Consider the following 27,200-nt stretch of genomic DNA (forward strand, 5'->3'; position numbering starts at 1 on the left):
ATGGTTGGACAGTGTTCTCGAAGCTACCAGCATGAGTTTGACCAAACTGCGGGAGGCAGTGGAAGACAGGAGTGCCTGGCGTGCTCTGGTCCATGGGGTCACGAAGAGTCGGACACGATTAAACAACAACAACAACACCCCCACCCCAAAAGGTGATAAGGATCATGGGTGCCAACTTGAATAAAATATGGGGGTGTTGCATAATCGATCACATGATGCAATACACACGCAATGTTTGAATGGCAATGCCCATCAACATTGGGGGGGGGGCCTCAAATATTTTATTGGAGGGCCAAAGGGACCTCAGCCCCTAGGAGTCGGCTCCTATGATGCGTATCGCCATTCCAATGGTGTGTGTGCCATGTCTTGTGATCTACTATGCAGGGGCGGATTTACCTGGCCTCCCCCAATATTTTATTCAAGTTTGCACCCAGTGGTGAAAGTGTGTGTTGGTGGCTTCTAGCTGACTGCCTGTGACGCTGCCTTGCCCCATTCCAGGTCTCTAGGGGAGCACAGAATTTATTGTTGTTTTGTCTAAGCGACCAGATGCCTCTCCTGCCCCCCACCCAGGGGTGCCAACTTGAATAAAAGAATTGATCACAAGATGCAGCGTGCACACACCATCTGAATGGCAATGCCCAACAACTGGGGAGGAGACCCCTCAAATATTTTATTGGGGGGCTAAGGGACCTCGGCCCCTAGGAGTTGGCTCCTATGTCCCCACCTGCAGTAGCACCTTGGAGACTAAAAGATCTGCAGGGTCAAATCCTAAATGCCCATCTTATTCAGAAGCAGGTCATTGCATGCAATGGGGCTTCTTCTCCGGTAGCAGGTGTCAGCAGGCAGGCACACTGCAAAAATAAATATAAGCCTGCGGCTCTAGAGGTTGTGTTTGCTATTCTTGCGGTCAGAGGCAGTACAGTGGTACCTCGGGTTAAGAACTTAATTTGTTCTATTTTTCCTTACTGTTACCACAATCTCCTGGTGACTTCATTTGGCTAAGTCAGGGGATGGGGCTCATTTTACAATGGTCCGTCTAGTCCCCCCCCCATTTATTTATTTATTTTCACCCCTATTATTTATGTACTGGTGTGTGTGTGGTTCCCAGGCTGACTTCCCCCTTTGTGCTTCACCTGCTGTCATCTACACTTGTTGAGATTAATTTGCCTGTGTGACATAAGTCCACAAAGGATGTGGACTTAACGTGTATCCATGGCTGCTTATGCCACAGTAGACCAATTGGAGCACAATGCTGTGCGTTATTGACTTTGCATTCATGGAACTACTTCTGCAGAAAGTGCACAGGATTGCAAGCTCCATCGAACAGAGTAAGGCTGCAAGCTTGTACAATGAACTCTGTGTGCCTTTCTTCTGGGTACGCATATAGGATTGGACCATTGCAGTGCTTTTTTTCTGGGGAGACGCACACCCCTAAACCTTTTTTGAATCTTTGTACTTTTGTCCATTAACTCTATTTATTTTTCCTGATTTGAACTATAGAATGTTGATTTTCTTGAGTCAAAATGAGAGTACCCCTAAACATTTTTAAAGAAAGGAAAAAAAGCACTGGACCATTGCTCTTGAATAAACATGCAAAGGAACACATTGTTAGGAGGATTTTTGCTTTGTTTGGTTTTTTGCTACCACAATGCCCTCTGCTGGTTTTGGTTTGACTAACCCAGCTACCCTTGTGGAATACAGTTTTGCTTAGGTAAGCCTGAGTTGAAACTAGATCAAAAAAATGGATGGGAGGCTTGTATGTTCTGTACAGTATGATGTAACATGTGCAATTTCAGCTTTATGCAGTTGGAAGCCAGTCAGTTGGAACAGCAGAAATTAAATGCATGGAAGGTGGAGAGCTTTAAAAGCTCAAACTGGGATTGCTCTATTGGTAGAGTAAAGGTAAAGGGACCCCTGACCATTAGGTCCAGTCATGGCTGACTCTGGGGTTGTGGCGCTCAACTCGCTTTATTGGCCGAGGGAGCCGGCGTACAGCTTCTGGGTCATGTGGCCAGCATGACTAAGCTGCTTCTGGTGAACCAGAGCAGCGCACGGAAACGCTGTTTACCTTCCCGTCGGAGCGGTACCTATTTATTTACTTGCACTTTGATGTGCTTTCAAACTGCTAGGTTGGCAGGAGCTGGGACCGAGCAATGGGAGCTCACCCCATCGCGGGGATTCGAACCACCGACCTTATGATTGGCAAGTCCTAGGCTCTGTGGTTTAACCCACAGTGCCACCCGCGTCCCATTGGTAGAGTATGAGACTCTTAAGATCATGGGTTTGAGACCCACATTGGGCCAAAGATTCCTGCATTGCAGGGCGTTGGACTAGATGATCCTCAGGGTCCCTTCCCACCCTACAATTCTATGATTCTACGTTTCAGTGTTTTCCTGGCACAGAAAGAGCTTTTAAGCTCTCCCATCTCGCTTACGAGGTTCTGGGGTGCTCTCATGAGTTCTCATGGGAACTTGGGCAGCCATGATGGCAACCGCTGATCAACCAATTTACCCGCCGCAGCATTCTAGTCCCCAGCAGTCTTTCGTTCCAGGAGAAGTCTAGAAAGCCATAGAAACAGACAAGAAAGTGAACAGTGTGTCTATATGAGAGCTTCCCCTCTATAGGCATAGCTGTAAGAAAGTGGGGCGTATATTTGGCCAGAAAAATCTTTCTTACTGAATAAGCCTCTTTTCTGTCTCCTGCCCCTCAGCAGCACAAATGGACATTGAGGAAAATGGGTCTCTCATCAGAAGACTGTGTTCTAGTCTAGGCAATGCATGTGGTGCTACTTTGGTTTGTATCTGCCCACTCTTCCAGTCTCCCAAGAAGGAGCCTGGCATATAATTTAGAGGCTACATCTAACAAACTAATGGGTCTATCATTGGCAGGGTTTTTCTTATCACCCTTTTTATATATTGGGGCAATTATACTCAGCTTCCACCCTTCTGGTATGCGACCTGAGCTGTTAATGTATGAAAACAGTTTTACAAAACTGGGTGACCAGAAATCAGGTCTTATCTTATAAATCTCCATTGGGATCATGTCTTCTGGAGCCTTATTGGCTGGTTGGCTTACGATTAGCCTCTTAATCTGATTGGGCTGCCATTCTGGCAGTTCTAATAACTGAGTATAGTAAACTTGTGAGGGTGAGTCAGGACGGGGGTCATATATGCTACTTTGGTTTCGTCAGTCCATCATCAGCAAAATCGCCATCACATTTATTATCCACATTTCATCAGCAGGTCCCAGGGCAGGCTGCAACAATTTTAAATCCAAAGTTAAAAACAGTTAAGATGTATTACAGTCACAATAATACGGTGGGTTCTGAATACACATATCCCGGGTACCAAAGACCCAGGTAAAGTGGTACATATTGGCAGAAACAACTTTCTCCAACAATGGATTGCATTATATACCACTGTTAAAAGCAAGGGAGGAACAGCCCAGGCATGTATTCCGTACACCAGAGCTTTCCAAACTTTTCATGTTGGTGACACACTTTTTAGACACGCATCATTTCGCGACACAGTAATTCAGTTTTACTAGCAAACCGGAGGTTAAACTAACCCCTTTCCAGCCACGGGAAGAGAGTGGGGAGCGTTCGCATGACACACCTACACACTGCAGCCAACACACTAATGTTTGGAAAGCCCTGCCATAAAAACACACTTCGTTGGTAACCCTGCAAAGAAGCAGCAGTAAAATTTTGGTGCTCTTTGAAGATTATTCGCTGCTGCAAGTGTTACCCAGGGGCTTCAGGCAGCTCAGCCCTAAGCACCGTTACTCAGAAGTAATTCCTGCTGAATTTACTGGGAACTTACTCTCAAGTTTTGTTATGGTTACTATTGCATTCTCATCCTGCTTCCCCCCCAGAGCCAAAGATGGCATACTTCTCAGACTCTCCAAGTGTCCTTATTTTTCAGGGACGTCCCTGATTTAGAGAAGCCATCCCGGTTTCCAATTTGATCCCGGAATGTCCTTTTCTTTAGGATGTCCCTATTTTCATTGGATAAATGTTGGAGGGTATGGGGTTATCCAATCCCCAAGGTGTCTGAAGGCAATCCTGAATAGGGAAGTTTAAAAAAAATGTTTAATGCTTTATTATGTTTTTATATAGGTTGGAAGTTGCCCAGAGTGGCTGGGGCAAGCCAGTAAGATGTGTGGGGTATAAATGGTAACATTATCATTATGGAATGGGACGTCCCTATTTTCATCGGAGAAATGTTGGAGGGTATGACTTCTCCTCCCCCAGTTTGTCATTACAACAACCCTGTAAGGTAGGTTAGGCTGAGAAAAAGCGAAGGGCCCAGGGATACCGAGGTGCTTCATTCCTGAGGTCTGCCCTGCCAGCTTTATATCAGGAGTTTTCATGTTTGATGTTGTTTCTTGGCATATGAGTCTTTGTGCCAGCTGCTTCCGAGCCTTCGTTGTTGTCAGGGGTTCAGGGACAGAGGCACAGGGTAGGCAGGAGATGGAGAGCGATGGGGATGAATCCCAGGACAGCGAGGAAGAGGATGACAATGACTCTAGAGATTCCATGAGTCTTTCCAGCGAATCAGAGGATTCCCAGAAGGGGGCGTCGGTGGTCAAGGCCAGGGGAGCCCCAGGGGGGACGTGTCAGGAGCAGGGGGCCAGCGGGGGATCCCACAAGTGGCAGCTGGGCATCAGGACCAGCCTCCCCGCCAGAGTGCAGCGAAGGGGGTGGAGGTTCCAGTGTATCAGGGGAGGCGGCTCCGGCAGTAGAGAAAGGAGGGAGGTCGGAGCAAGCCACCCTCCCGGAAGGGGAGGGGAGTAGTGAAGGGAGTAGCGTAGCTGTCAAAAGGAAAGTTAGAGGTTGGGCGCGCGCGCCAAGTTCAAATGTAGAGGCGCGCGGAAGTACAGGGAGCCCGGAGGAGGGGCCAGGTCCCAAAGCCCGCAGGAGGGGGCAAGAGCAGTCTGATTCCGCGTCGGAGGAATCCAGGAGGGGCGAAACCCCAGCGGGCAGAAAGACCCTGCGGAAAAGGAAAGAGAGAAAGAGGTGGAGCAGCGCAAGCCTCTTAAACTGGTGCAGGGGAGGGACGGATTCAAAAGGGACTTCAGCGGTCTAAGCCTAGCAGACGTAGGGCTGCGCGCCTCGGATCTGAAGCAAACAATGAACTGCAATAAACACTTTTGTATATAAGAAAAGATAGGCGTTGGTCTTTTGTGAGCTGAGACTTGAGGCAGCCCTGACAGTAAGTCCCTTCTGCAAAACTGCAAAAAAAATTTTTTTTGCAAAGCTCACGAAGTTTGGCAGACATGACTACTGAGGAGCAGATAACGACCCTGCAAAACGCAGTCGCTGAACTCTCCGTTGCAGTACGGGTCTCTCAGAAGACAGTTGCCGAAGCAGAAGCACGATGCCAGGATCTGCAAGCCAGGTGGGATCAGGCGTGCAAACAGGGGTTCCCGGGGTCCAGATCAGAGGGAATCGGTCTCGGACGGAGGGGGGGCAATTTAGTAGCCCACTTCGATGGGAACCTGAAGCATTATCCCAATTTCAGAGCAGACGTCCTATACGCGCTGCATTTGCTTCGAAAAGACTTCAAAGATGAGGAGGAGAAAGTAGGCTTTATTGTGTCCCATTTGCATGGGGAAGCTAGAACCTGGTTACGCAATTTGTGGCGCGAAGATGGTCTTGCCCGCAGGGACTCTGACGAATTTATCAAAGCCATGGACACTTGCTTCCAATCTACCGTTGACGTTGATGTGGCGCGCCAGGAGATGCATGGATTGCGGCAGGGCAAGGCTACAGTGCGTCAGTACCATTCTCGCTTTTTTGCATTGCTGAATGTGCTGGGCTGGGAAAAGGACTCCCTGGCAGTGAGAGACTTGTTCTGGGAGGGGCTTCATGGCTCAGTAAAAGATGAGCTGGCTAGGGGAGACAGACCTCAAACCCTAGCAGACGTCGTGCAGAGGGCACTCACGATAGGGGTGCGCCACGAAGAACGCCCTTGGCATAGTGAGGAGGGGCGTCACGTCCGCCCACCAGCTAGAGCGCCTCCTTTTCTTCTTCCCAGGGACCTGGGATGTACAAATCCCTCGCCTATGCTGAAGGGAGGGGAGGAACCAATGGAGCTGGGTGGTGCAAAGGCTCAGCCAGCTGCCGGAGCCTCAGCGTCCGGAGCAGTCAAGGCGAAGCCTCCTAGAGGGACCAGGAAGTGTTACATCTGTGACAGTGCACAGCACATGGCTAAAGAGTGTCCCCAGAGGCTCCAGAAGCACACTGCAGCCTTAGCAACAGTAACAGGGGAAGCGTTCCAAGGAGAACAGTTTCAGGGAAACGAGAATGCCTGGCTGGAAGCAGAGATGCTGGGGCTCCGCCAGGCAAGTCAGTGAAGCAGTCCCCAGCGCTTTTGCAGCCTACAGACCCCTTACCACCCAAGCCAGTGGTGCAGCTCACTGCTACTCTCCAGCTACCTAATGGACTCACCCTGGAAGTCCCCATTACGATTGACTCAGGGAGCAACGCAGACTTTGTGGGGATGCAGTTCATCAAGCAGCATCGCATAGCGCTACTACCAGCCACGCTGCCTCTGAACGTCGTCACGGTAGATGGCAGAAAGTTGCTGGGTGGGCAAGTGGTACAACAGACGCCACCCATGCTGCTGAAAATTGGGAATCATCGCGAGGTCATCAGTTTCAATGTCACCCAACTGTCAGACACGCCTATAGTGTTAGGCATGAGTTGGCTGGATAGACACAGCCCATCATTAGCGTGGTACCAGCGGCAGCTCACCTTTGGCTCGTCCTACTGCGCACAACATTGCATCCAGACCGGCCAGGAGGAGGAGGGCCAGGAGGAAGGGCAACAGTTGCATCTAGGCATGGTGCAGGCAGTGCCCCACAAGTACAAGGGGTTTTTGGAGGTCTTCTGCGAAAAGGAAGCTGACCAGTTACCACCCCACCGGCCCTACGACTGTGTAATTGACCTCTTACCAGGGGCGACGCTGCCGACTGCAAAGCTGTATTCCATGTCTGAAGATGAGATGCAGGAACTCCGGGAGTTCATAGATCACAATTTGAAGCGGGGATTCATCCGAGAATCCAAGGCTGTGGGGGGCAGTCCTGTGTTTTTCGTGAAGAAGAAGGACACGCCCCAAAAAAGGCTCATTGTGGACTATAGGGCCATCAACTCGATGACAAAGCCCAAGGCCTTCCCCATGCCCAAGATTGACGACCTGCTCGCGACGGTGAGGAAGGGGAGGATCTTCACCAAGTTGGATCTACGCGGAGCATACAATCTAATACGCATGAGGGAAGGTGACGAGTGGAAGACGGCCATGTTCACGCCACTGGGCACCTATGAATACAGAGTTATGCCGTTTGGTCTCCAAAATGGCTCCCACTGTTTCCAAGCATTCATGCACCACGTGCTAGCAGGACTCCTCTACAAGAAGTGCGTATGCTTCCTCGACGACATTCTGATCTTCTCAGAATCGCAGGAGACTCACGAGAGAGACGTAAAGGAGGTCCTGCAGAGGCTACGGGAGCACAGACTCTACGCCAAACTGGAGAAGTGCCAGTTCGACGTGACGGAGGTGGATTTCCTGGGCTACCGGCTGTCCGACAAGGGACTAGCCATGGACGGTGCCAAAGTCCGCGCGGTGTTGGACTGGAATAGCCCGCGCAATCGGAAGGAGGTCCAGAGGTTCGTCGGTTTCGCCAACTTTTACCGCAAGTTCATCAGGGGTTTCGCGAAAGAGACGACAGCTATCACGGACACCCTCAGTTCCAAGAAGAAAAAGTTCACCTGGACGGACCAGGCGGAGCAGTCCTTCAGGAGACTTAAGAGTCTCTTCGCGTCCGAAGACCAGCTGCTACACGTGAATCCTGGCAGGCCCATGCGGGTTGAGACTGACGCATCTGACAGAGCAGTGGGGGCCGTCCTCTTGCAGGAAGATCCGCAAGGGAACCGGAGGCCCTGCGCTTTCTATTCCCGGAAGCTCAGCAAGTCGGAACAGAACTACACCATCTGGGACAGGGAGTTGTTGGCCATCCACGCGGCTTTCAAGGCGTGGCGGCACTTCCTTATCGGAGCCAAGCACACCGTGCAGGTCCGCACGGACCACAAGAACCTAGAGTATTGGCGCACGGCGAAGCTCCAGAGCCAGAGGCACATGAGATGGGCGGAGTTCTTTGCGGATTTCGATTTCCGGATAGAGTATATCCCGGGAGACAACAACGTCATAGCGGATGCGCTCTCCAGGAAACCGCAGTATCTCGAGGAAGCGGCACCAGTGGCAGCCAGGCACATTTTCGCACCGCAAGCGTGGGCGTGCGCTTCCGCCGCCGTGGACCTGGACGCGGTACGACGCGCGCTACAGACGGATCCGTTCGCACAATCCAAGATGGAGGAGGTGCGAAGAGGGACAGCAAAGGACGGCGAATTCCAGATACGCGACGGCCTGCTGACCCGCAAAGGTGCTCTCTACGTGCCGGGAGACGATCTCCGCGCGAAGGTTTTACAGCAGTTACACGACGCACCCAGCGCGGGTCACTTCGGCAAAGAAAAGACGGCGGACTTAGTAGCCAGAGACTTTTGGTGGCCCCAGATGCGGGGAGAGGTCGTGGATTACGTCGCCAGGTGTGACACTTGTCAGAGGTCCAAGCCAGTGCACAAGAAGCCAGCGGGATTGCTGGAACCGCTGGAGACGCCACTACAGCCGTGGGAAAGGGCGGCGCTGGACTTTGTTACTGATCTGCCCAGTTCGCGGGGCAAGACGGCGGTGCTTGTGGCTGTAGATCTGTTCACCAAGATGGCGCACTTCATTCCTTGCGCGAAGGTGGCAACAGCGGAACAGACCGCCAAGCTGTTCATAGACCACGTGTTCCGGGTGCACGGCTTACCGCGGTCCATCCTGTCCGACCGGGGTCGCCAATTCATTTCCAGTTTCTGGCAGAAGCTCCTGGGCATCCTGAATGTCAAGATCAACTTAGCGTCGGCGAGACACCCGCAAACCAACGGCCAAGCGGAGAGGGTCAACGCCATCATGCAGCAGTACCTGCGATGTTACGCCAATCAAAAGCCTGCAACTTGGGTGGACTACTTACCGATGGCCGAGTTTGCCTACAACAACACGAAGCACGCGTCAACGGGGGTGACACCGTTCTTCGCCAACAATGGGCGACATCCCAGAACCTTCCCGGCATTGGAGACAACGACGCAGGGGGAGTCGCAGGGAGCTGAGCATTTAGCAGCAGAATTGCAGGAGGTCCACGAGGAGCTACGACGGCACTTGGAACTAGCTAAACACGCCTACAAAGTGCAGGCAGACAGGCACAGGAGGGCAGGAGAAGACATCCAGGTGGGGGACTGGGTATGGTTAGCAGCCCAGGCGGTGCCGGCCAAGTCGTTAGCTAAGAAGAAGCTAGGACACAAACAGCTAGGGCCATACCAAGTTGAGGGCAGGATCAATCCCGTAGCTTTTCGGTTGACCCTCCCAGAAGGTTCCCGAATGCACCCGGTCTTTCATAGGTCGGTGCTTACACCCTACAAGGCCCCACACAGATTTCAGGAGCCAGGGACGGCACCAGACCCACGTAGAGAGTCACCGGGGGGGGAAGTCACCGAGGACCCCGACACTCAACAAGGTCACGGAAATTCTGGACTCGAGATGGGGGGAGGAGGGAGTGGAATACCTCCTCGCCAGGGAAGGTACCCCGGCCAGCGCCAACAGTTGGGTGCCAGATTATGCTCTGGAGGAACCTCTTCTTAAAGACGAGTGCCATGCACTCTTCCCACACAGGCCCATGCCAGCGGAGTATTTTGACGACTGGCTTTTTACGCCCACACTTTCAGGCAGCACCTTCCGGGGGTTCTCCTCCGCAGAGGAGACCACGCCGGAATCGAGCCCTCCAAGGGGATCGTGCTCGGGGGTGGACACGGACCGCTCTTATTGGTGGGACGATCAACCAGAAGTGGGGTGGCGAAGGGGGCCTTGGCAAGCAGCATCGCCTGAAGTAACAGGCGGAGGGAAGGGTTTGGATGTGTTGGGGGAGGACCCCGGTTTCGAGCACGCATACACTGAACTGGAAGCAGAGGAGATCGACGTCGATGAACTGTATCCAGCATCTACCCCCGCTACAACGGAGCTCCCGGAACCTGCGCCCGAGCAGCGGGAGGGGGGAAGGGGGGGCTTCGAGGGGGGGATGGATGTCAGGGGTTCAGGGACAGAGGCACAGGGTAGGCAGGAGATGGAGAGCGATGGGGATGAATCCCAGGACAGCGAGGAAGAGGATGACAATGACTCTAGAGATTCCATGAGTCTTTCCAGCGAATCAGAGGATTCCCAGAAGGGGGCGCCGGTGGTCAAGGCCAGGGGAGCCCCAGGGGGGACGTGTCAGGAGCAGGGGGCCAGCGGGGGATCCCACAAGTGGCAGCTGGGCGTCAGGACCAGCCTCCCCGTCAGAGTGCAGCGAAGGGGGTGGAGGTTCCAGTGTATCAGGGGAGGCGGCTCCGGCAGTAGAGAAAGGAGGGAGGTCGGAGCAAGCCACCCTCCCGGAAGGGGAGGGGAGTAGTGAAGGGAGTAGCGTAGCTGTCAAAAGGAAAGTTAGAGGTTGGGCGCGCGCGCCAAGTTCAAATGTAGAGGCGCGCGGAAGTACAGGGAGCCCGGAGGAGGGGCCAGGTCCCAAAGCCCGCAGGAGGGGGCAAGAGCAGTCTGATTCCGCGTCGGAGGAATCCAGGAGGGGCGAAACCCCAGCGGGCAGAAAGACCCTGCGGAAAAGGAAAGAGAGAAAGAGGTGGAGCAGCGCAAGCCTCTTAAACTGGTGCAGGGGAGGGACGGATTCAGAAGGGACTTCAGCGGTCTAAGCCTAGCAGACGTAGGGCTGCGCGCCTCGGATCTGAAGCAAACAATGAACTGCAATAAACACTTTTGTATATAAGAAAAGATAGGCGTTGGTCTTTTGTGAGCTGAGACTTGAGGCAGCCCTGACAGTTGTATTTTATAATTGCTGCAGATGGGGCTTCAAGCCTACAGTACAATTGCTACTTACTCAGAAAGCAATTGATCGGGGAAAAGTGGTTTTGCCCAGAGGATCTAGTACTGTATATGTTTGTGAAAACAGAGATGATTTTCAATCACTCTCTGCTTCTCAGCCAAGAATTTAGTGCTGCTGCATATTTCAAGATGCATACTGCTCTTCATGTGGGGAAAAAACCCAGGAGAGAACACATGTACTAATACCATCTACTGGGGTAGAATATTTAGTGAGGGGGAAATAGAAGTAGGTGCTAGCTGTGTGCTTTATGGCACTAATTTTGAGCCAAGGGAGAAAAGCATCATCATTTGTAAATCCCCTGAATGTGAATCTATCACAGTCTTCTAGAGCAAACGCTTGTGGCACAATAGCTAAATGGGGAACCTTTATTTTCAGAAACACTATACCTCTGCGTACTAGATGCTGGGAAGCAGCAGCACAGGAAGACTATTGGTTTCAATCAATCAGTCAAGCTCTTTATGACGGTCAATGGCCAGTATTAAAAAACAACAACACTTGTACAAATATATAAAGTAGTACCAAACAAAACACAAAACCATAAAAAATAAAATTACTAACAACTGTATAGTACTGTTATTAGTTTGGGTGCCAGAGTTTGTGGGTGCAGGGAACCCATAATTCCTGGATTTGGTAAGTGTTAGAAATGGAGTATTAAAATAGGCTGACGGACGCTGGGTTTAGTAAGTACAGTTCAGACCAGCTTCCTGTGCCAGATAATTGCTTGGGGAGATGGACCATTAAAAGAGGACAAAGGGAAGGGGCAGAGCTATTAAGGAAGCAATTGGCAAAGCAAAGACTCTCTGCCCACTGGCGGTTGGGTGGAGCTGTTGTCGGCATGCAGAGGGCCGGTAGGCCAGCTGGCTAGCCCCGGCTGGGCCGTTCCCTTCCAGCCATCCTGTTGCGAAAACCATCACTTCTACTCTGATGTAAATCAGCGCCCTGGGCTAACTCAGCCAGGGCACACTGTCAGCAGATTGAACTGTGCACACAGAATAGGCGTGAGGCTTGTGGAAGCATACTACAACTACAGATTTATTAATCATAAATCAGGACAAAGAAACATGTCATCTCTCTCATGTCGTCTCAGAGAGAACAGCTAAAAGCAAAAGCTATACACACAACGGAAGTTCCCAGCATAATGTGCTGGAATGTAAACAGACATGTGACACGCAACAATTCCACACGTCTGCTCCTTAAGGTGGAACTGGATTCTCAACAGGAGCCCCACCCTGAGCTCTGAGACAGTGAGTCTGAAGACAATGCCAGTGTATTTTTTAGGAGGAAGTTTTAGGATTTCAGTGGGCTGTGGTGTGATCAAGGGGGAAAGGTGTCAGTCTGTTAAATGCAACTAGCTGTAGAAGGAGGCCAAAGCACAATGCGGGCTGCCTGTTTGAATGGAATGCTGCAGCAATGGGAGAGACTCTTGAAGTGTAATGCTTTGAATCCCACAATCATAGGCCCAGGTTGTATATATGTGTAAATAAACCATACATCATAAAGACACCACAGTCTCTGCTGTGCCTCATTTCGAAAGGAAACATGAACGCCAGGTAAGTGGCTAGAACCCCTGGAGTCTCGCACTACTTGGACATTGGTGTGGCATGTAAAAGTAGTATAAAATGCCAAGCATAGAAAACAGTGTCATCAACCAGGTAAAATCAGTCCCTGGTGAGTTGTACATGCAGCAACACAACAGTTTGCCCCCTTGGAATAGAGAGATGTCTCAAAAAACCAAAAATGGCTGAAATACATACAGGTTTTTTTAAAAAAGAGTTGAATAAAAATCTTACATATATCACAAGAAAATGTGCAACACATAAGAACATGAGTTATCAATTCTACATCTCCAGATTCACATGGACAGTAGGCGATTTTTTGGAACCTCCCCTCCAGAACTGTTGATGGAAGAACATTTACCAGAGTAAAAGCTCTGTGGTGTTTTCGAACAGGGAACATGCGAAGGTAGTTTGCTGGGTTTATAGGACTGTAGTCCTCCATCAATTTGCGTGTTATTTGAGGCTAAGCCTCAATCACATTGGCGTTCAATTTCTGCAGCATGTTGCCCAAGTATTGCTCTGTCCAGTTCGTATCCCATAGGGATAAGGTAACCTATGAAACGCCCATAACATTGCAGCTTTGCAAATAAATATTTTTTTCAGGCTGACCGAAAATCATTGTGCAAGGTTAAAAGGGCCAGACCCGCTAGGAAGAACACTGGCTTCAGACAGAAACTAAAAATGGCAAGCCAAACCCTAGTTTCAATCCTAGTGTCAACCTTCTAAACTCCCACCTCTAATTGCAAGGTCACACTTGAAACTATTGAGGACTATTGATTTTGTTTTCTGCTTACTGACTTCCTGGAGGCCTCATTTTTTATGTTCTTATGTATCCCACACCACAATCTCACCTTCCTTGAAGGCCAGCTTAATACAAAGCCATAACAAGCACCGAGTGAGACCCAGTAAAATTGTCCTTAAATAAATTATTTTATCATTTTCTGATAACACAGAGTTCACTCTAGGGGAAATATCAGCTGTGTTTCCCAACAGCATGTTATGCTGGCAAAACGCATTTATGTTTCCAGTTACAAAACATTTGGAACAGCAATTAGCTGATAATTCCCATCCCTCTTAGGCTGTATCCATCTTTTAAAAGCTGCTAAGGAGAATTCTAAATAGAGAATTGGGCATGCATACAGTGATATCCAGTGGTGACCGTCTGCTGATGGAATGGAATCTGTCAGCGGAACAGGGCGCATGGGCGTAGCCAAGGGGGGGCCTGGAACAGCTGCCCCCATCAAATAAAACAATAGAAATACTTAACAAACTGATCAATCACATTGGTTCTGCCCCCCCCCCCAAATCCTGGCTATGCCCATAACAGGGCAGGATGCAATGTTCAGTGATCTCTCCCCTGTGCCAAACTGCCCCCACCTAAATCTGCTCTGAATGTTTGCTCAACCCTCTGGAGCAGATTTTGAGGAGGTGCAGGTCACACTGCAAGGTGAGATGTGCTGCCAAAAATTTCTTCTCTCCCTGTTCTGCTGTCAGTGGGCAAAGTCAGCAATTGGGTAAAGATAAAGGGACCCCTGACAGTTAGGTCCACTCGTGACCGACTCTGGGGTTGCGGCGCTCATCTCACTTTATTGGCCGAGGGAGCCGGCGTACAGCTTCCAGGTCATGTGGCCAGCATGACTAAGCCGCTTCTGGCGAACCAGAGTAGCGCACAGAAACGCCGTTTCCCTTCCCTCCGCAGTGGTACCTATTTATCTACTTGCACTGGTGTGCTTTTGAACTGCTAGGTTGGCAGGAGCAGGGACTGAGCAACGGGAGCTCACCCCGTCACGGGGATTCGAACTGCCGACCTTCTGATCCACAAGCCCTAGGCTCAGTGGTTTAACCCACAGCGCCAGCATTCTTGTTGCTACTCTGTGTGAGGCGAATGAGGTGCCACTTGTAACTTGCTTTGGAATTGCATTTGCAATCAAGAGCATGTAGAGAATGTTTTAAATAAAGAAATAACTTGGGATCTGTTTTAGTGCCTACAGAATCACGTTTATCCTCCTTCCGAGGAGACAATTTCACTTTGCCCTCCCAAGAACCATAGCTGTCAACGTTTCCCTTTTTTTAAGGGAGATTCCCTTATTCCGAATAGGATTCCTCGCAAGAAAAGGGAAAAGTTGACAGCTATGCGAAGAACCCTGTGCGATGCTGGAGATGCTCCCATTCTGACTCCCAGCTTGGAAAAGTGTCAGGCTACCAGTGGATTAGTTCGCAGGGCCCTCATTGGCAATATGGGAATAATTACTAGGGATGGGCATTACTTCTTTTTATTAACACTCAGGAACCAAAAATTAAAATCAACAATAAAACAAAACCTGAATAGAAATGTGCAGGAACTCTCCACTGGGCAACTCCATTGAATTCCGTGGAATACAAACGCCTTCCCCCCTTTCCCCAAAGTGAACCACGAAACGACCCACTCGCACAATGGAATGCTTCTCTCCCATTTTATCTCTGTGAATTGTGCGCAGGCGCTTTCAAGCTTTCGCCTCGGGCGCACCAAGCCCGACTGTGCGTCGCCGCGCTGTCTACGTAGCACCGCGCCGGCGCAGCTTGGAGGAAGGGGCCACCCATTGTGAGCCAAGAGGCCGCGAGTGCGCGTGCGCCGGCCTGAAGAGGGTTCGCGATGGCGGCCGCGGGCGGCCCTGAGGCGACCGCGTCGTCGGGGCCCTCGGAGGCGGCGTCGGCGGCCGGCGTCGCCGTGGCGGCCTCGTCGTCGTCGTCGTCGCCGGCCGTGGCCCCCGTGGTGGTGCAGCGCGAGCCGGTGTACAACTGGCAGGCCACGAAGCGGTCTCTCCGGGAGCGCTTCGCCTTCCTCTTCGCCAACGAGCTGCTGAGCGACGTGCGCTTCGTGGTGGGCAAAGGCGGGCCGAGGGCCGGAGGAGGCGCGCCCGGGCCGGGCCAGCAACGCATCCCCGCGCACCGCTTCGTCCTAGCCGCCGGCAGCGCCGTCTTCGACGCCATGTTCAACGGCGGCATGGCCACCACCTCGGCCGAGATCGAGCTGCCCGACGTGGAGCCCGCCGCTTTCCTCGCCCTGCTCAGGTCCGTCGAGGAGGGAGGAGGAGGAAGGAAGGGTGGGTCGCGACGGCGGTGGCTGCTGGATATACGCTCCGTGCACGAGGCATTGTCAAGATGTGGCCGCGTCCACACCATCCTTCGAAGCGCGATGATACCGCTTTAAAAATAGTCCTTGGGCTTCTCCCCAAGGAATTGTGGGGCTGTAATTTGTTAAGGGTGCTGAGAGCTCTTGGGAGACACCCCCCCCTTTCCATCAGCTGGATAGCTCAGTGGGTTAGAGGTAAAAGGTAAAGGATCCCTGGACGGTTAAGTCCAGTCAAAGCCGACTATGGGGTTGTGGCGCTCATCTCGCTTTCAGGGCGAGGGAGTTGGCGTTTGTCCACAGACAGCTTTCTGGGACATGTGGCCAGCAGGACTGAACCGTTTCTGGCACAATGGAACACCGTGACGGAAACCAGAGCGCATGGAAACGCCGTTCATGTTCCCGCCACAGTGGTACCTATTTATCTGCTTGCACTGACGTGCTTTCAAACTGCTAGGTTGGCAGGAGCTGGGACAACAGAGTAACCGGAGCTCACCCTGTCGTTGGGATTCGAACCGCCGACTTTCTGATCGGCAAACCCAAGAGGCTCAGTGGTTTAGACCACAGCGCCACCCACATCCCTAGTGGGTCAGAGCATGGTGCTGACAAGGTCGCAGGTTCGCTCCCTGTGTGGGATGGCTGCATATTCCTGCATTGCTGGGGGTTGGACTAGATGATGATGATAATAAATTTATTATTTATACCCTGCTCTTCTGGCTGGGTTTCCCCAGCCACTGAGCAGCTCCCAACAGCATATTAAAAACACGATCAAACAGGGTCCCTTCCAACTCTATGATTCTATGATTCTATTCCCCTCCCAGAGGTGCAGTTCCCAGAGTTGTTGGGGGATTGTAGTTCTGGAAAAGGAATAGGTAGGTCTGCTAACAACACTCAGTGCCCTTAACAAACTACAGTTCCCAGGATTCTTCATGAGGGGAGCCATGACCGTTTAAAGTGGCATAGTGCTTTAAATTTATGGTGTGGGTGTTGCCTTAGGTGGCTATAAAAATGGGGTTGGGCAGCCAGTTGTTTGTGGCTAGCATGATGGCTATGTTTCCCAGTATTGGACACAGTATGCTTCTGACTACCAGTTTGCGAGGAACAACAATGGGAGAAGGCTATTAATCCAGTAGGACCCTTTTCATGTTGTTATGGTGCTAAATTTATATTTTATAGTATTTTACACCTGTAAAAATAAATAGTATGTTTTATTGAATAATTTATATTTGTTCATAGTTATTTTATATAGACATTTACATCCCAACTTGCTTGTGGCTATGCAGTTCTTAGAGTATAATCAACAAAAGTAGCTGGATTGCCATAAGCTATACCATACCATATACCTCCTATACCATAAGTATAGGAGGGAGTGGAAACTGTCCTTTCTACAGCAGCATTTTAAGAAAACAAGAACCATCCTATTGGATCAGACCGGAGGACCAACTTGTCCAGCATCCTGTTTTCTGCATTGGCCAACCAACTGCTTATGGGACAACAACTAACATTCAGATGCATACCTCCTCTGATACTTGAAGGAATATACAGCTATCATAACTTGTAAGCTATTACCCTTAATGAATTTGTCTACTTCCCCATTTAAAGCCATCTAAGTTGGTGGCCCTAACCATATTCTAAGGTAGCTAATTCCATAGTTTAACTTTCTGCATATATTTTTCTAAGCTGGATGTGATGGACGGGTTTTTCTTCCTCTGACAGCTTGCTTGATTTGTATTATTGGGTGCCAAAGAGGGATAGAGTCTTCCATCCCATCTCTGTCACTGCACTTGGAACTCCTTGTCACCTGTGACCATCAAGGGACCGCTTAAATTCAAGACTGACATATAAATCAATGTTATGAATAAACAAATGTAACCTGGTCTGTGGAATGTGACCTTGGAGGCTGTGGCACAGATTTTGATTTCCTGAAAGACCCACTGGTCAGTGGCTTAGTGAGGGAAGATTTGAACCAGGGGCTTACTGTGTTGGGTTTTGCTTCACTTAATTATGCCAGTTATGGCAATCCTGGAATTGCTTCTTCCAGGTATTGTGTACAAAGTCGTGCTGCACAAGATTTAGTGTACACTTCCTCTGTGAGTGCATTGGTAGATCTATTGGTGAAGTCTCACTCCCTGTTTGGAGGACATGGATAGAGGTCTTGTGGTGTCAAGCAACTGGCAGTGCTTGTTCTCTGCACAAGATGGTATTGCAATCTTGAGTTTTTTCTTTTGCACGGCAGAGAGAATTGTCTAGTGCCTGACCTTTTATGTTAACTCCTCATTCAAACCAGTTATTGCGGATCAGAGTTTTGGTGTGGATTTTGAATAGACTATAGATTTGGGTGTGGAGATGCTGCTGTGGTGTGTATGATCTGGAAGATGCAGCCTAAGAGCCCAAGATGAAAATAGTTGGAAGTCAAAATACTTGAATCTGAGTTTATATCTGGTCAGTAACAAAGAAGCTCTAAACCATTCTTCTAGGAATGTAGTATTTCTGGTCTGTTTTTGCATCGTAAGGCAATCTCTGACCTTTCAGGTTTGTAAAGCTGCTGACTTTCTGCAGATAGTCAAGATTGTCCGTTAATATTTGGGGTAGGATTGCCTGTCATATGCTGTAGAACCAGCTCTGCAGAACAAAGGATATTAGGATCTTGAGTGACTTTCAGCTCAGTGCTATGTGTATGTACTTCAAAGTAAGTTCAGTGGGCCTTTCATGTTATAAAGGGTGGCTGCCTTAATTGTCATCAAGCACTGTTCTCATAACTTGCTCTTCTTTGATTCCTAGGTTTTTGTATTCAGATGAAGTTCAGATTGGTCCCGAAACCGTTATGACCACTCTCTACACAGCCAAGAAGTACGCTGTCCCAGCCTTAGAAGCTCATTGTGTTGAATTTCTCACTAAGCACCTTCGGGCAGACAATGCCTTTATGCTGCTTACTCAGGTAACCTGCTGACTTGCATACTTAATGAGCTAACTGGAAATATGTGTCTGTTACTTACCTAATTGTGTAGATCTGAGCACGTCTTACTTAGAAACATGTACGCAGTAAAGCAGTTGTGAATGATGCTGGAATATGGAAATTATGATAACTCACACATTTGAGTAAGGCTTCCTGCTCATGATCCTGATTCAGCCTGTGTGTGTGTGTGTGTGTGTGTGTGTGTGTTGTGAACAACACTGTGGAAAAACAAATTGCTTAGCATTCAGGACTGTTTTATAAATACAGCATGAGCTAGTGATCAGTTGTTAAGTTTTTCATCTTTTGTTATTGGAAGAAAATGGCGTGAAGCTTGGTGGTTTCTGATATTCAGTGTTATCAGCCTCTGGTGTATCAGAATCAAATTCATCCTCCTATAACCTATACGAGTTACAATGTTTAACAGTTCTTAAAGATTGGTGCCTATCAGGCACTGTTCCATTAGACTCACTGAAAATTAAGCATTCATAGGATTCTGTGTATGCCCCAGAGCTAGTTCAGAAACACTTCTAACTGCAGTGAAGACCTGGGAGCCGGTAGGGAAATCTTTTCTACCTTAATTGTGACTATTTTTCCCCACCACCCACAGTTAAGGCTGCTTAGGGTAACCAGTTGCTAAGGGGTTGAAGCCAGCTCATAACCAAGATTTTAAACTGGTATTAAATGGGAACCCTGATTAGTCATGCTTTGTGTCACTGTTGATAGAAGTAAGGCAAGCAAGGATTGAAGGTAGCAAATGGAGTTTTGTTTACAAAACATATTAATGTTGGGAGCAGCAGTGTGAAATTAAGGTTGGTTTTGTAGAAATTGTTTTTTGTTATTTTATTTTGGAAACTGTTTCTATTAGCTGTCAAGCCTATCCTGCAATACAGAATTTGCAAAATAATTCTAAGTAAATCTCTCTTGCATAGGCTCGTTTATTTGATGAACCACAACTAGCTAGTCTCTGTCTTGACACAATAGACAAAAGTACTATGGATGCAATAAGTGCAGAAGGGTTCACAGATATTGATATAGGTAAGTAGCCCTCTAACCATTTATGTTCTTTTTGAAGGACTAGGCTGAGAACTTAACTGATAGTATTTTTGCTATCCCTTCTCACATGTTGATCCAAAAAGATCCACATTCTTTGTTAATGGGTGATTTTAGTTGGGCATTTAACTTTCCAAGCTAGCCTGATTGTCTTGACCATTTTAGGGGAGATTAGTACTAGATTTTGCACTCCAACTGAATGCACATTCCCACTGAGTTTCTTTTTAATTAGGTCCTATGTAATCTGTGTGCGGGGGATTATTATTTTTGTTTGTTATTATGATGTGCATTTTTTTGTTTTATATTGTAAACTGCCCCGTAATCTTCAGATGAAGGACAGCACAGTTTTTAAAAAAAGTTTGTGTCAACTATATTGTCAAATTAATTTAAGGAGTATAGGCTGAGAAAGCTAGTTTATGTAGTAACTTTAAAAGGCATTCAATAGCACTGAATTTTCTGGGCAGAAGTGGGGAGGGGATGGAGTCCTCAGTTCGCAAGTAACTTGATTCTTCTTCTTCAGACACTTTGTGTGCCGTATTGGAAAGAGACACACTAAGTATTCGTGAAAGTAGACTTTTTGGAGCTGTTGTTCGCTGGGCTGAAGCAGAATGTCAAAGACAGCAATTGCCCGTCACATCTGCCAATAAGCAGAAAGTGCTTGGCAAAGCCCTCTCCTTAATCCGCTTTCCACTGATGACTATTGAAGAGTTTGCAGCAGGTAACTGTATGGCTGGCTTCATTCTTGCAAAAAGTGAAAGGTTTTCTATGTTTTTAGATATAATGTCTAAAATATGTGCTAAGGTTCCAGTTCTATTGGCCCTTTTACTAGAGATTAAATCATCTATGTTTAACAACATGGTCATTGGTGCGAGAAAAGTAGCAAGAAAACAATACAGTATATTTTGTTTGCTCAGAAATCTGACTTTTTTGTATTTTTGTGATGCTCGTGCAGCTTGATCCAGTGATGTTTATGTTGAAATAAGCCTTGTTGATCTCAATAAGACCTGCTTCTCAGAAAATCTGCATAAGACTGCAGCTTTATTCTCCAGATTTTGTTAAATCATATTTGTAATGTTGCTCATTCATTTTTTGTTTAATCCCTGCAGTTAAGATGTTAGCTGCCAATAATGAGAATTGCCTATGGGAACAGTTATCCTCAATTAATTTAATCATTTTTATAGTGGAAGACAAAATTTGTGCCTCATTGACAGGCTGTCTGCTTTCAAAAATGGGAAGGGTCTCTTGTAGGATGGAAAGCAAATGTGTGCGATACATCCTGCAGTAGTTAGATCCTGTAAAAAAATGGAAAGTAGCTTGCACTAAAAGATACAAACCATCCACAGATAATGGCTTATTTACCTGGGAGCAAGTCTTATTGAACTCTCTGGAACTTACTTCTTTTACAAGACAATTTAGTCATGTCAGAGGTTGAACATTGGATGAAGCACTTAAAAACAAATCTGTTGGCTTCATATGTTGTTTTCACTTGGGATATTTGCCTTAGGCACAACAAAGGACCATAATTATGATGTTTCAGTTTTTTAAAAATTACGATGTTTCAAGGTTGTTGTTGTTTTTAAAAAACACCTTGCATTTAAATTTACATGTATTTAATTTTATATATTGTAATAACTTTGTGTTTTATATTTCTGATTTAACTGGTTGAGAATCATATATAAAACTAAACACCTGGTTTTACCTATTTCACAAGTCACACTGCTAAAATGGTTCTTTTGTGTGTGTGTCTGCAATATACAAACCAGTTAAACCAGAATAATTAAGTGTTTCATCCTGTTTAAGTCTATTGCCAATGGCAAATTTGGCAGCGTGAACACAGATCTCATATATCATGGAAAATAATCACTCATAATACAAATCTTAATTGCCAAAGTACTACTAGTACAAATAGTTCTCAAGTCTAACCTGTGGGTTGTGGAAGAAGTCTTATTCAGTAAAGCTACTGTGGCTAACACAACATATTTCAGACTAGCTGAGGTGGACATTCAAACCTTTTATCCCAATGCTTATTATATTAATTTTATCTTAAAAAACATTAGAGCTTAGGCTAGCAGATAACAAGCTTGATTCACAAGCTATTTTTTGGTTGGAGTATATGGATCTTATCAGCCTTCTCTTGAAGCACGTTGGTCTTTCTCCGTTTATAGCCCAGATTAGTTAATCCATGTTAAACAGCTACAATCTAGTAGTGGGATTGCTGTAAAAAAATAGGCTTATAAAGTAATAGTTGCCTCAAGAACATTTCTCAGTCGGCCTCCTAGTATATAGAATATATTCAGCTCAGTTGCACTGCCTTTTTTTCCAGGTCCTGCTCAGTCTGGAATTTTGTCAGATCGGGAAGTAGTAAATCTCTTTCTGCATTTTACAGTCAACCCTAAGCCTAGAGTTGACTATATTGACCGACCAAGATGCTGTCTTAGAGGAAAGGAATGCAGCATAAATAGATTCCAGCAAGTGGAGAGCCGCTGGGGTTACAGTGGAACAAGTGACAGGATCAGGTATTGGTGCATTTTCAAGGGAACTCGTGTGATTAGCCTATCACAATTAGGAGAAACCTTCCAAAATATTATTGCTCAGTTAGCAACTTAGTAGGCATGTATTTTCCCTGGCATCATAGACACATTAAAGAAGAAAGCATGGCTAAGGATGCTTGTTCTGCTGTTTGGCTTTTCACACAGGATTGGATAACTCATGTAGGGAATCGTATGGCAGCACATTGATGCTCAAATAAACACACTTTGGGCTATGACATGGAAGGTTTCTCTTGTGGCTTTGGGATTGCATGGAGACTAGGTAAAAGATGCACTGTTCTGCCTATAATAAATGTTCTTCTTAATGGGTGTCAACACTGGCTGATAGGTTTGGGGTCAAATTCATTAAGGCTGTGTGCATGTAGTTTCATTGGCCCTTAGTCCGATTCAATAGATGCTCGGTTTGTTCAATATATATTTACTTGATGGAGGCTGGGATCGAAAGAGCTACTAGGGGAAACTTTTTTTTGCTTTGTAAGCTGGTGAGCCTACCCTGCAAAATACCATGCCACAAGCAGCTGTTGAAAGTAGTAGTAGTAATAGTAGTAGTAGTAGTAGTAGTAATAATAATAAATTTTATTTATATCCTGCCCTCCCCAACCGAAGCCGGGCTCAGGGCGGCTAACAACAATAAAATAGTACAACATTCTAAAATCATTACATTATAAAAGTAATTCAAATCAAATTGAATGGCAACCATTGAGCCAAAGTTCTGTGAAGATTGCCAAAGGAGGGAGTCAGGCTGTGCCCTAAGTTTCAAAAGCAGCTTGCCATGTGGCATGGGTGGCTGCTGTTTAAAAAGGAAAAAGAAAACCCAGTGCCTCTTTTGGGTGCCTAGAACTGGTTATACAGCTCTCTGAATCCTGGTCCAGGTGCTTACAAAAACACAGGGAGGTCTTCTTCAGAAGAGACTGCTTGAAGCTTAATGTTCAGCACACTATGCATGCTGTTGCACCATATGCTCTTGTGTGTTGACTTGTAGTATTTCACTAAAGATAATGGGCATCAGTTAAATAATACTTGTATAAAAGAGCATTAAAAGAAGGGCCAAAGCTTCTAACATTTAGGCAAGTTCAAGAGGTTGCTTACAATACCAGGTTAAGTACTGTGAGATGGGATGTTTTTGTCCTTTTTATTATTATTGTTCCAGTGTTGATTTTGTTAATTTGTATTTGGAGGAGTTGGTTTTATACAGACAAATTACTATTAGAAATATTGTTTAAATGTTTGTGTAAGTACCTTGGGTATTGTTTTGAGAAAGGAGTCTAAGAAATGTAAATAATAATGATAGCAGACATTGGAATAAAACAACTCCTGAATTGAATCACTAAACCCTCCCCCCCCCAACTGATAAAACTACTAGCAGCGAATCAAATAGTTCCTATTTTTCTTTTTAAAGTAGTCTATATTGCCCTCTCAATCCCTGATGAAATAAGCATTTTAACTTCATTTTCAGAAGATGAGAACAGAACTGACTTCGCAAGTCTTTCTGGGAAGGGGATTCATAAGGGGAGGGAGTCCTGCTGAGGGAATTATGCCCCTTGCCCCTATTTGTCAGACAAACAGAAGCCTGAGTGATCTTTTCTGGAGATCTTGGTGTATGATGAAGCTGGTGAGGGAGAAGAAAATCTGTTAGGTAAATATGGTCTTGTTTGACAGTAGTTTGGCATAGGTATGTTTTTAAGGATGTGGCAGAACTGGAATTTGTACACTTCTAGCTTATTCCAGTGCAAAATAAAGGTAGAAACAACTGTAGTTTAGGAATCCAACCCTTATTTGGAAATTTTAACACTAGTCAATTACATTTTTCTCTCCATATTTCAAATACATTTACTTCCCTCTATTGTCTATGGGGTCACGAAGAGTCAAACACAACTAAACCACTAAACAACAACAACAACAAATTCTTTATTTTCTCTTTTTAAGGTTCACTGTTAATAGAAGGATTTCGATAGTGGGATTTGGATTGTATGGATCTATTCATGGACCCACAGATTACCAAGTTAATATACAGGTACCATCATGCTTTCTACGTGCTTAATGAGTTACACATTTTCCTTAGACACCAAAATGTGTAAATAGTTCATTAATTTAACTAAATTGGCCAGGGATAGTCTGTTCAGAGTTGCATCATTTTGGTATATTGGATCAGTAGATTACCGAGGCAGGGTTTCTTACTTATGGTCCCATGGAACTAGCTTTCCATTCAAACTTGCCATGTTTGAACTTGCTTGTGGAATACACCCACCCACATTGAGTATTGCTACCTTGGTAGATCTGGAGTGTTTCAAGGGGACTACTACCTAAATTACTGAACTCTGTGTGAATTACGTTTTCAGATCTTCTGTTAAGGTACTACAGGGCTTATGAAGAAAAAAATATGCTTGGCAAAAAATTATGTATGCCAGTACTTGCATAAATAGTTATCAAGAAATCCAGAATATTTTAATGGATGACTTTCAAAAGCACTTATTATCATTATCATCATCATCTTATCATAATTATTTATTAAATTTGTATACCACCCTTCCTCCATAGATGTCAGGGTGGTGCACAACATAAAATTACAATATGAAAACCACAAAACAGATAGTAAAAATAAGAACAGCAACAAACCAATAATCTCCCACAACACATTGACAGGGGTATTGGATGTCAAACAGCCGAAGGCCTGGTTGAAAAGGAATATTTTCACCTGACACCTAAAGGTGTATAATGAGGGCGCCAGCTGAACCTCCCTGGAAAGAGCATTCCACAAATGGGGAGCCACCACAGAAATTTAGACAAATCTGAGTGGGAAAGGCATTCCAAAGACAGAGCAAAACCCCTTTTGTCTTACCTATGACAGAAGGAGCATCTGAGGAAGAGCTTCTGAAGTTGGTTTTGATTGCTTTGAACTATGCCCTGAAACAAACTATTAGTATAGGTCTTGTATTAGATTGTGTATTAATTACAGGTGCCAATTAGAGCCCCAATTTATGCATTATGGGTTGTGAAAGCTTTGCTTGTTGAAGCCCCAAGCTGTGGTTTCAGTTTCAGCCAGAAGCTGGAAGAGTGAAACAGGTTCGAGGGGCAAAAATCAGGTTCTGGTCATCTTAATAAAATGTGTAGTGGTTTCTAAAACAAAAAAAATCACAGGGTGTTTTCTGTTTTATTTCTTGCCATGCTGTCTTACTGCAGATAATTGAATATGAGAAAAATCAGACGCTAGGGCAGAATGACACTGGATTTAGCTGTGACGGAACTGCCAATACTTTCAGAGTGATGTTCAAAGAACCTATAGAGATTCTGCCAACTGTGTGTTACACTGCTTGTGCAACCCTAAAAGTAAGATATTCTCAATTATTTTGTAAATATTTTAAACATGAGCGATGAGAAAAACTGGACTGTATGTATTGATTATGTGTGGCTTATATAATATAAGCCGCTTCATTACTAAAACTAGTATCTCTGCTGTAGCATATATTTCCTGGTATTGTAATTCTTTGCCACTAATTTACTTTACTGCTTACTTTATAAAGTATTGTAAAGAAGAAGGAAATAAACTTACCTTGTTATTATTCTTTAGGGCCCAGATTCTCATTATGGCACAAAGGGATTGAAGAAAGTAATCCACGAGTCCCCCACTTCAAGCAAAACGTGCTTTTTCTTTTTTAGTTCACCGGGTAACAACAATGGTACATCAATAGAAGATGGGCAAATACCAGAAATAATATTTTATACGTAACTTCAAATAACTGAGAAGTAAAACTTTGCATTGACTCTTGATAAAAAGGACAGATGGAAGATACAGAATACTGTGAAACATTGTAAATACATAATCTCGGATGTGTTATGATGATACTGAAGTATTGTACATGGAAGGTACTAAAACCTAGTATTCACTACTTCCAGTGGCAGTATGCAGCCAAATTGTTCTTGAACTAAAATATTCTTACCTGTACATAAGTATTTAACTTGATCACTTTAAATATACTGCCATCATTACCTGAAAGCTGGAGCAGAATATTTGTATTTTTTTCCTGAAATATACATGTTGCAAATGATATATCATTTGTGGATGGTATGATTGCGTTCCTGCACAATACACCACTTGCATTCTTAAAACTGAACACTTATGAAGAGAAGCCGAATTAAGGTTGATACAAATTGCCTCTGTAATTGTACTCAGTACAGTGTACATAAAATTAAATCTGTTTTGCTGTTTTGCTGGGGAAATATTATTCAGAAGTCAGTTGTATGAAGCTATCCTTGAAATAAAGTGAAGAGTGGAAGCAATTTTGTATAGTCCCAGAATACATTACTTAAAAATAAATCCTGAACACTTTAAACTTATCTGTTCATACATATGCAAGCATACTGAGTAGTTCAGTATATATATAAAATGGACTAATTAAGAATATTGTTTAAAGTAGCTTAGGCATATATTTTAAGTATTAAAGATATTGGCTAGGTTCCAAAGGATCAGAATACGTAGTCTCACAATGGAAGTTGTTCAAAACATCTGGAGGGCACTAGGTTGGCAAAGGCTGGTGTACAGGTGGAATACCCCATATAAAATCATGCAAGCCCATTTTAAGAGTCTGAAATGCTACAACTCAAACACAAGTCTTATCACCTCGGTAAGGTATAGCTGTTTGCTAGGATCTGAAAAGCTTGTCACTTTAATCCTTACTCTGTATTGCAAAATCTACTTTAAAAGTACCATTGTGCTGAGTAATGGGCCTTTTTCAGAGGTAAAAATGAACAGGATTGCAAAGTTCCCTTGGCCTCAAAAACTAGTTCCATGGTGATTTGATTGGAAGCTGCTGTCATAGCAGCATTTTTCAAAGCTGCTTTGATCATTAATGCATGCCTCTGCTCGTTCAGTGAGCTATGGATCAGGCTAGTGAAAAAGACAGAGGTGACTTCATCTTTGAGAAGATCTCATTGAAAATGTGCCACAAATGTCTGTGATC

General features: G+C 46.0%; 2 protein-coding genes across 3 annotated transcripts in view; both read left to right on the forward strand.

Moving 5' to 3' along the window:
• Positions 1-27,200, forward strand: part of BNC1 (basonuclin zinc finger protein 1) — a 309,802-nt gene that overhangs the window by 142,265 nt on the left and 140,337 nt on the right. The window lies entirely within an intron of this gene.
• BTBD1 (BTB domain containing 1) lies at positions 15,196-26,520 on the forward strand. Its single transcript, XM_080980449.1, has 8 exons — positions 15,196-15,629; positions 18,469-18,625; positions 19,573-19,678; positions 20,214-20,411; positions 22,017-22,209; positions 24,169-24,256; positions 25,423-25,569; positions 25,811-26,520. Exons 1-8 carry the CDS (start codon positions 15,211-15,213, stop codon positions 25,967-25,969), a joined length of 1,467 nt encoding a protein of 488 aa, XP_080836575.1. The 5' UTR covers positions 15,196-15,210; the 3' UTR covers positions 25,970-26,520.

This window comes from Podarcis pityusensis, assembly GCF_964106645.2.
Source record: "Podarcis pityusensis genome assembly, chromosome: 14".
NCBI classification, from domain to species: domain Eukaryota; kingdom Metazoa; phylum Chordata; class Lepidosauria; order Squamata; family Lacertidae; genus Podarcis; species Podarcis pityusensis.

What these genes read in the sequence shown, in the direction of transcription:
- BTBD1 (XM_080980449.1), top strand. Translation starts at nt 15,211, where the DNA reads ATGGCGGCCGCGGGCGGCCCTGAGGCGACCGCGTCGTCGGGGCCCTCG. An exon ending in GTTCACAGATATTGATATAG is followed by an intron (nt 19,679 to 20,213) that starts GTAAGTAGCCCT and finishes CTTCTTCTTCAG; the next exon opens with ACACTTTGTGTGCCGTATTG. An exon ending in ATTACCAAGTTAATATACAG is followed by an intron (nt 24,257 to 25,422) that starts GTACCATCATGC and finishes GTCTTACTGCAG; the next exon opens with ATAATTGAATATGAGAAAAA.